Source organism: Puma concolor, chromosome C2 (genome assembly GCF_028749965.1).
Source record: "Puma concolor isolate L17-30 chromosome C2, mPumCon1.1.hap2, whole genome shotgun sequence".
Lineage (NCBI taxonomy): Eukaryota > Metazoa > Chordata > Mammalia > Carnivora > Felidae > Puma > Puma concolor.
In genome coordinates this window covers 153,989,455-153,999,230 of record NC_141675.1, presented here as the reverse complement: position 1 = coordinate 153,999,230, position 9,776 = coordinate 153,989,455, and the positions used below count along the sequence as shown (strand labels likewise).

Genomic DNA, 9,776 nt, shown 5'->3' with positions numbered 1-9,776 from the left:
TGCCCGTTTCAGAAGGTGAGAAGAGAGGGCCGGACTGTTTGTTTGGAAGTGATGTGGAAGTAAGAACAGCCGCAGCAGCCCTGCCTTTCTTCGGATCAGGAGATTGGTCTCTCTGCTGGGCGTTTGTTAACTAGTTCAGTCCCTGTGTCTTTTATGAACTATGTAGTGCTGTTGCCCATTTTACTCAGGGCAACTCTGCAGCCGGGAGAGGTGAAAACCACTCGCTGATGTAAAATTGTGCTCTTGGTAAGTGGGGATTGATGAAACATTGAACGTGAGGCAGCCAAAGCTAAGATGAAAGGTATTTGGTGTGATTGGAACTTGTGAAGTGGAAAAAGTTTCAGAGGCTGAGAGTCGGTGATGGGTTTGCATACCTTAGGGCGCTGGTAGAGTTTAGTCTGAGCTCATGTAAAGAAAGTATTTTAGTGTCCGCTGTTGGTGTATGTCGATTGCGGGGTGGGGGGGGGGGTGGTGGTCACTGATGGGAATGTGTTCTGCTCGTGCCGGTGCTGAGGCTGGACCCAGGTCCCTGCTCTAACGTGAGAGCCCCGCGCATTCACTGCCGTCCTCCTTCCGAGTTAGTAGGAATTCTGGACTTCAGTTGTTTAAAATGTTGAGCATTTCGTTCCTTTACACATACTTGTAGAGATTAAAGGAGTACTTCTCATTTTTAATTTTTAGATTCTCCATCACAAGACCATGGACAAAGCAGAAAGGTTTCCAGGAAAAGGGTCTGCTCCAGTGACTCAGACAGCAATTCCAAGGTGAAGAAGAAGTCCTCAAAAGCCAAAACGCGACCCCTCAGGACTCCTCGAAGAAGTGCCAGCACCGCCGCCGGTAAGATCAAGCTCATGAGCGACGCGGAAGACGGCAGTTCGGGCAGCGTGTGCACTAGAAGCCGACACGGGAGGAAGAAGCCCGTCCCTGCCGCCTGTGCCTCTTCGGCCCCAAAGATGGGGAGCGATTCGGAGGGAGCCGCAAGCTGTGAAGTGCCGGACGAGCCGTGTGCTTGCGGAGGGGGCCCGGGAGGCGGCCCTGCGGGTCCGGAGGGCCACTCCGACTCGGAAGGTGCGCGCAGTTCCGAGCGCGGGGGCAGGCGCGCCCGGGGCCCCAGGGCGGACGGGGCGCCTCCCCAAACCAGGCGTTCCTCCGCCGGGTCTTCAGGGGAAGAGTCGAAAAGCCATATTCCAGGGGGCGAGACCGGCAGGAAGAAGGTTTCCGCGGAGGCCGCTTCGGGGCAGAAAGCGGCTGCGGAGCCCAGCTTCGAGGAGGAGCTGAGTTACGGGCTGCGCAGGTGGAACGGCCGGCGGCTCCGGACCTACGGGAAGGCGCCGCTGCGGGGGGCGGCGGCGGCGGCGGCGGCGGCGGCGGCGGGGGCGGGGGCGGAAGCCGAGGCTGGGCGCAAGAGGATGCGCCCGGATCCGGGGGAGGCGCCGGGAACCGCGGCGCGGGGGGCGGCCCGGGGCGCGCGCGCCCCCAGCCCCAGGTCCGCGTCCGAGCCGGCCTCCGCCACCGAGTCCGACGGGGACTGTGCCGACGACGCGAACACCAAAAAGAGGAAAACGAAGGGAAAAGCAAAGGCCGCCGGAAAAGGTAAAGCCTGTGCGGCCGCCGCGTCCCGAAGCGCGCGGCGGCAGAGACAGAGCAAACGGCCCAGGTTGAGTGTGGACGATAACGACTGGGAAGATCTGGACTATGCAAAGTCGAAAAGAGGGCTTCGGCGCTCGAAAATAAAAACGAGGAATCAGGGCAGAAGGACCGTGAGATACCACGATGGGGATGATGACAGAAGCTTAGAGAACGGGATAGATTTTGATGATTGCACCTTATGACCTTGAGAGAAAACCAGTTCATTCGAAGAGGAAATGGACTGGAATTTATGGTGAAAGCTGGCTGTTGAAATTATTTTTTGTCCTACAATTCAGGGAATATATTTATATTTTTCTATGAAAAGTTATGAATGTGACTAAATCATGACTGTTATTTTTATTTGCACTTGCTTGCCTTTGTAGCAGCGTTCAGCACAGGTGCCAAAATATGCTTCATTTTGGGGGCAGATCTACTTTGACAGTATTGAACTACAGAGAGCAAGGATTTGAAGTATGTTCAACACTAGACATCCTGGTTGTCAAAACCAATAAGCATTACTTTCACGGTAGCAAGTGTCATGCAGTCATTTGCTGAGTGCGTCCAGAGGTGGTAGTTTCTAACCCCTGTTCTGTTGTCGTAGAACAATTTCACCCGTGGCCTATGTTTACAGATTCTTCATAAATATTATGTGCATACTGACGGATCGATCATGGGAGGTGTAACCATGATTAGTAGGCGAGGTACCTACCACTTTTTTTTTTTTTTTTTCCTTTTCTTTTCTTTTATTTCCCTGGCTACTTGAGCAGAATGCATTATACCAGATTTGGTCATTTTCATTCAAATGGTTTCTCTCCAAATGCTGTTGGGTCTTTTCTCTGTTTTTCTTTATTTTTAAGGAAAATGTCATCACTTTTATTTTATAAACTTGAATTTATAAAGTGCTGGTAAATTATTTTTTAAAATGTTTGGATTGTATATTTTAAACCTCGAAGGCCCCAAGCATAGCCCTGGCATTTTCTTTTAAATTGTGCACTAACAGAATGCTATATAATTTGTCTTTCCGAGATCTCCTGATTTCTATGTAAGGGATTTAACCAAAATCTTGGTCTTCCATAGTCTTACTCTGTGAAATAGAGGAGTTTGTGTGCCTTAGATTTAGGAAAAGTGTGTTCTTTAATAGAGTGTACAGGGCCAAGAGAGTATTTAAATTATACGTAGATTCCCCCCCCCCCCCCCCCATTTCCATTGAGATTGTAGAGTTCAGTTTTGTTAAGAGTGCAATCGCAAATCTCATCTATATAGGGAAATAGTTCAATGTCATTCTCCACCTCTCTGTTTTAGCTTACTGCTGCCATGTGCAATCCCGAGCATTCTTTGCGGGGGCAACTCAGTGCATCTTTTGTTAGTGACCCCTAGTTTAAGAAACTGTCTTGTGTTGTGGGAGAAGACTTTTGGAATCCATTCAAAGTGAAACTTCTATCACATCATCAAATACCATAGTACACTTATTTTTGAGCCAAATATTTTTGCTTGATAGGTTGTGCTACTCCGTAGAGTGTAGGTGGCCATTCCTAGCTTGTTTGTGCCTGAAGATGGACTTGATTCCAATGGTTTACATATTTCGTAGCTGAGGAGTATGTTGCAGTACTCCTACCTCTGTTATTTATTGGCCCTGTGTTTGGTGTCAGACAAAATTAATCCTCTTCTCCTGTGTATGCTTAAGGTGGCAGATACGGAAAAGCATCAGACTCTGGTATCAATGTTAGAGAATGTTCTTAAGTTTGTTACTTTTTAGTCATCTATTCTATTTGACATGGTAGAAGGTACTTTCTATTCTGATGTAAGGGGAAGGATGTTTTTGGACATTACCAACCGAGACAGGTGGGATACCTGTCTCTTCTTTGGTTGTTTGGAGAGCTGTCGCCGCTTCAAAACTATGATGCTCTTCTTCTCAAAGCTTGTGTTGAGGGTATAGTACAGAGAGTGATTCAGGAGAATTGTCCTTGACTATTGACCTGAAGAAATTAATGGAATGTTCTTTACTTCCCTAGTTTTAAGAAATGGTGATAGATGTCATTTCCATTAATTTATTTAAACTCTTCTTAAGCTTCTCTGTTTTATATCTATTCTCAGGGTTATAACTCCATGTTTACCATCATCTGCAAAAAGGTACCAAAAAAATCCATAAATAAAAATATAGAATACATTCTAAATCTATAAATTATTTTGTAAGGTGATACTTTGATCATTTAGGCTTCATCGGTAGAACTATTCTTAATCTTTTGGCCTGAGTTAACTGGTCATAGATTGGCTGGTCAACCAATTACTGATTTTTCTTTCTGTCCAAAATGGTTAGACCTTTGTATATAGAAAGCAGTGTTTTGGTTTCATCCGGGGAAAAAAAAAAACCAAGAATTTGTCCTGGTGACTTTGAAGGCATGGTTGACAGTGGTAGCTTCTCCAGTTCTGAAGTAAAACTAAGGGATTATAGTGAGAATCATTTTTATGGGTTTTTTTGGTCATGGTGCTATTCCTAAGGTTAACTTTGAATATGTGACACACACTCCTAAGTACTTTAAGGAAAATTAATAAATAATTAATAGTTCAAAATGTTTACATTGAGCACTAGAACATGTTTGACTTTTTTTCTACTTTATGCGAATTGCGCAGGGATTTAATGCACGGATGTACTTTAATGTGTTTGGGATCAGTTTGTATTTTCTTGTGAAAAAGACAAAAGGTTGCAAATTGAATGTGAACTGATCCAGAAGTAAGTGCTATCTGGCTTTCCATTGCACTTGAAGTAACTTGATGGTGTACATGAAAACAAACCAGAACGAAACTACTGTGGTCGTGTATGTCCAAAGCCCTATGATTTTATTCCTTTATGGTTGGAAAAAGGTCTGTGGTTATCAGACTTGATTTTTGATTCCTTCTAAAGTATTAAGGAAAAAAGATGTCAAACATTTAAAAAATAGCTGAGGTTTAAAAAGCATTTTTTTCGTATCATACTTATTTTAAAAGGGTATACTGACAATGTGTAGTAACTTCTGAATAAAAGGGAAAGTGTATCCCATTTTCAGATACTTCTTAGGGTGGTCGTTCTCCCTTTTTTATTTTTAGGGGAAAATCTCTGATTAAATCCTTTTTCAATTTAGAAATGCTTGGAAAGAATGATAAAGCATTTATTCACAGCTTCTCAGTTACAACATAAGAGTTTCTTCTAAATAGTAGAGAGTCGTACCTAAAAAAGCAAATTAATTTTATAATATGAAAATGGGGAGAAGAATTTCTGTTCGGGGAAAAGGCACTCCAGAACCTGGAATTGCAAATGGAAAAGGAGATCTGAAGCCAAAAGAAATGCCATCTTGAAAGTATTACTGTCCCTAAATAATAAGACCTGTCACTGAATCTTCATGCTCCATTGGTTAATGACATCTTAGGTAAAACATTCTTAGAAGCCTCCCTACTTAGAAGGGTTCCTACTACATCCCCTGTCCCTCTCCTAGCCTTTTAAAATAACCAGAACACAGAATGTATTAACTAAAGTGTAGTGCTTTAAAAAACCAAATTGAAAGGATTTTAATCTCTTTTGTCAGTGCACATTGAACTTGATCGTGCCGCTTGAAAACAATGAGGTTTGTGTGTCAGTAGAATGCAAGAGAGTTGTTCAAGGCGCTCACGATATTTTTAGTTTTCCTTCCTACTCTACCGTATTGTTTTTTTTGAGTAACTTTTAAATGGCTAGAACAGGTCGGGTGTGCCTTGCCCTTTATAGCTGAACTATCAGCTCCACCCTTTTTGTCCGCATTAAGTCAGCGTATTTACTTTCTCACGCACCTTGTAGTTGTCCACAAACACTTCAGCACCTTACACTGTATGGAACTTGTAGTTCAGTTATCTCGTGGTATGATGGAATGCACCAGAGCGCCTTCACTGCGGAAGAACTTTCCATTATTACCTAAGTCGATCTCTCAACTCCCGCTGTGGATAACAGCAAATAATAAAGCAGAAACCGTAAGAAATTTGCAGCTTCACTGTTTAAGACTGTCTTGATTCCAGTATTTGGGAACAAAGACCAAACCCAAGTATAATTTATCAAAGCCAGGGAGAAAATGGAACATTGTGGAAAAATCTAGTCCAACCAGATTAGCACATGCTAATACCACTTTGGTAGCTCAAAATTGTGAATTAATGGAGAGGATTAAAGTGTAAAGACTATAATGGCAAGGGCTGTGTTGTCTTTTCTCACGTTTTGAGTTTTTCGTAGCTATTTTCTTAAACTGTAGATGTTGCCTTAAGGGTATGTGGGAATTCTCAAAGTTGAGAGATTTTTACCAGTTCCTGATAATCTGCCACGCTGGTTCCTAATACATTGTTAATTTGGTAGAAAAATATGAAGACCTTTTCCTGGTGTCTCCTCAAGGATTGCTTGTGTGGATCTGATATAGGGACGTTGGCTGGGGCCAGTTATAACATCGGGGTCTTACAGATCTGCAGGCTCTCTGTCTTTGGCAGCCTGTAAGTAACTGTAGACTGTTTGTCAGGACTGATAGCTTCACTGAATTTAATTGTCAGTGTTTCCATATACTTTCTGGTCATACTTTAGTTTTTAAGGTAATTTGAAGGTAAGTTTTATCATTTATTAAAACCTCTGTTGGGAATTTGGGCTCCTAAAGAGGCTTCTGACTGACCCAGCTGGAACGAGACGGCCAGCTAGAGTTTGCCTGGACCACAAGCGGCCAGCCTGGCCTACGGGGATGTTGTTTAGAAGTTATTACCCTTTTTGATCAGTGGCTAAATGTCGAAAGTGATCTTTCATTTTTAATATATTGAAGGTAATTTTCTAGGTGCTGATCCTCGCTTAGTCCTTGGACCATACGCACACATTCAGCTCACCTATGAAACTCTAACCGTTTCACTGGGGCCAGACAAAAAGGCAGATCTTTAGAAGATTTTCCACTCGCACACAAGATCTTTCAAAACTTTAACTTTCTAAATAAACTCATTACCATGCCTGACTCTCGGTTGGTATCTAGGAACCAGTTTAATTTTTTTTAGTTACTAAAAGAGTATAATAAACTTAATGTTATCCTACTGACAAGTAAAAGGTTTTTTCTTTCCTTTTTTAAACTACTTCAAGCCTTCTAGCTGATTCATTCCATAAGGTCTGCAGGAGGCAGCCAATTTCCCTTGCAACTTATCTTTACGGTTTCTCAAACAGCTTACTGTCCACTTGTGATTAGTTTCTCAAGCAGGCAGAACACGGGGCCACACCGTGTTGGATGGGCCAGGAGGACTGAAGGGAGACTAGAGACGGGCTTGAAAGGGGGTTGGTGTGGGATTGTCTGTGCCCTGCTGCTTCTCTTCGGTGAAGTAATAAAGTAGTCGAAAACCAGTGTTTATTTCTGATACCCTCTCCTGCCAAACAGTTCGAAATGCTCTGAGAGCTATCTAAAGTTTACTAAACAGATAGATACAGGATCGTTGAATTCATACTTGATAGAACTTTTATCAGATTTTTAGAAAAAACTCGTAGTCACCACAAGTCTTTGAGAATCGTAAGAATGACTGTCACCGGTTAACTTTGTTAAAGACAAGAGAGCTGTATAGCGATGAGCTACTCAGCCGTAGAGGCAGAACAAAACCAAGTTCTGTGGTGCCCATCACGGAGTGTGCTGCATTTATTCAACCATAAGAATGACCAAGCTGGCGAAGAACAACTCTTGATTAGGGAATTATTTCTGACAAGCTCAGGATCCCATGTGGCCCCAGTGTAGAGGCTGACTTCTCAGTGTTAACCAACTCACCCGGAAAATAGAAGTGTTCCGTTCTGGGAGTTACAGGGAACACATTAGTCTACGATCATCCTCTACAGAGACTTTCCCGTGTATGGGATCTTTTTGGAAACTTACGCTTTTGGAGGGATGACTATCAGTGACAAATGCTGTTTGTTTCCTGAGTTTTGATCATTTTATTATCAGTGAAGGGCAGACAGTGAAAAAAGGGCATCTCAGACTGACTCTGTCAAAAGCCTTGCTTGAGGGAGGTGGTTGTGTTTTGCAACTAAAAGGTTTCTCCTCTGTGGATTGATAACCCGCCGCAGCAGCCACTGACCTCACCACTGACCTCAGTACGTCAAAAGTATGTAAAATAGGCTAGCACATTTTCATTTTCAGACGTGCTTTCATCATCTTCCATTCTCAGATTTGTTTTTAATACTGCAGTTAAAAGGCGATGAGATTAAAATTTTTCATGCTTCTATAGCAGTGATGTGAAGTTTATTCTGGGTTTAGGAAGACAGTTTTGTATTAAGTATCATAATTGGAATATGATTAGTCCTTAACACATAGAAGCTTAGAGATGCTTGCTTTGACTCAAAACGGATGTCTGCATCCAAGTTCCTATTCACCACAGAGCGTCTTAGAATACAGTGATCTGGGCGTTAGAATTAAAGTGGTCCCCCAGGTGAACTGTGATGGAGTGCTACTATGCATGCACGTTTGCATGCACGTTTTCATTCCACGAATGAGGTTTTTGCCATCCCCCAATAGGGAGTCATTTATAGGAAAGCAGCAGTGCCTCAGGCTCTCACTGCTCCAGGACACGTGACTCACCAAGCCCCACCAAGACCTGCTAGGACAGTTCGACTTGGGGGACTGTACTGACTGGTTAGTATTAAGTGACACTGTCCCATATGTATTGTTAGAGTAGTGGCCTCCAAAATTTTTAAGCTTGTACCCTGACCTCTAGATTGGACTTCTCTCTAACCCTGAATTATCCTGTATATATTTGTAAAAACGATTTGTAGTTTTCTCAAGGAGAGTAAAGCACTTTATAATTTGCCAAGTTCTCAGTAATAAAATTGACCCCGACTTATGTGTACATATTATTTTTTAACAATTTCCCACACTGTCACTCTTCTGTGTTCCTCAGATTGCTTTTATCTTCACCCTGTGAGCTTTCCACTTTAGGTCTGAGGCTAGAGCTACGGCTCCATCAAGCTGGAGTGGCTGTCTACACTAGCACGGACTCTTCTCCCCCGTCTTGACGCACTAACTTATTGGAAGTTCAGATTTTCTTAAAGTACTTTTAAAAGCCTGATCAGTTTCTTCAATAGAATCTTAACTGTTTTCCCTCATTTTGGATTACAAATAAGCACTTATGCAAACGAGTTCGTGTTAGTATTTTACCAGGTTCCTAAACGGTCAATACAGGTACTGCCATCAGTACATCAAAAAGGAATTCATTGCTGCACCTGAAGTCCTTGTGTCCCAAAGAAATTCTTAGTTGCGATAGGATTTTCTCCATACTATCGACGTGTTGTCGAGATTGATCTGGTTGGCTGCTTTTAATGTTTCAACGCGCAAATGGATGTGGTTGAGTGACTCTGGTGTGTGTCCTCATCCCCACTGTAAGTCGAATTTCACCTTAATTTTGTTACACACTTAGAAAAGCCTCATTTGTCTGTCGTAGCATGTTAATTTGCCTTCTAGTATTTGCCTAACATTCACGTAATGTGCCGAGGGTTCATTTTGGATCGGGGGTTGCTTTGCAGAGACCGTAGTTCACACCAAGCATTCCCGAGAAGAGGCCCTTCCGGGCAAACGCCCTGCTCTTCAGGCCGCTTGTGCAAGCGAGGGCCCAGAGCCCGCCAGGCGGTGCTGCCCAACGGGCCGAGGGGATGAGCTCAGGCCGGTCAAGAAGTGCCGTTTTTGCAATGCCTGGTGACTTCCGTTGAACAAAACGTGTTACCTTTAGAAATAGGATTTCACTGGAAACGCATATACGGCACCTAATTGGCCAAAGGGCCTGCTGCACTTGGTGGGGGCGGGGGAGGGGGGTTGCTTTTAGGATAGCGGCTCCTCACCTGCTCCGGGGGAGCTCTGTCACGGGTCTTGGAGAAAGCACATCTTTGAAATGAGTGTCACAGAGTTAGGGCCAAATCTGAAGGGCTTTCCTTTCGAGAGCAGAAGACTTTTCCTCAATTCTCTACTCATGAACGTGTCAGTCAACAGAAGCCCGTTTTCACCTGCAACTCCTTTGCCCTTGGTGACGGAAGGGCAAACCTCTCCGTTCATAAAGGAAAAGCTGGGAAGGTTCACTGCGATAGAATAATAGCATCGCGTGATGGCCGACAGAACGAAATGAGCCCTCATTTTCTCGGCTTTTGTAGTGAAAGGGAC

General features: G+C 43.6%; 1 protein-coding gene across 1 annotated transcript in view; it reads left to right on the top strand.

The window, feature by feature from the left end:
- BRWD1 (bromodomain and WD repeat domain containing 1) overlaps positions 1-8,465 on the top strand; it is a 125,973-nt gene extending 117,508 nt beyond the window's left edge. The window contains exon 41 of the mRNA XM_086675986.1: positions 682-8,465. Within this exon, the coding sequence (XP_086532112.1) occupies positions 682-1,832 (1,151 nt within the window). The 3' untranslated portion in view covers positions 1,833-8,465. The remainder of the gene's footprint in view (positions 1-681) is intronic.
- Positions 8,466-9,776: the final 1,311 nt, after the last annotated feature.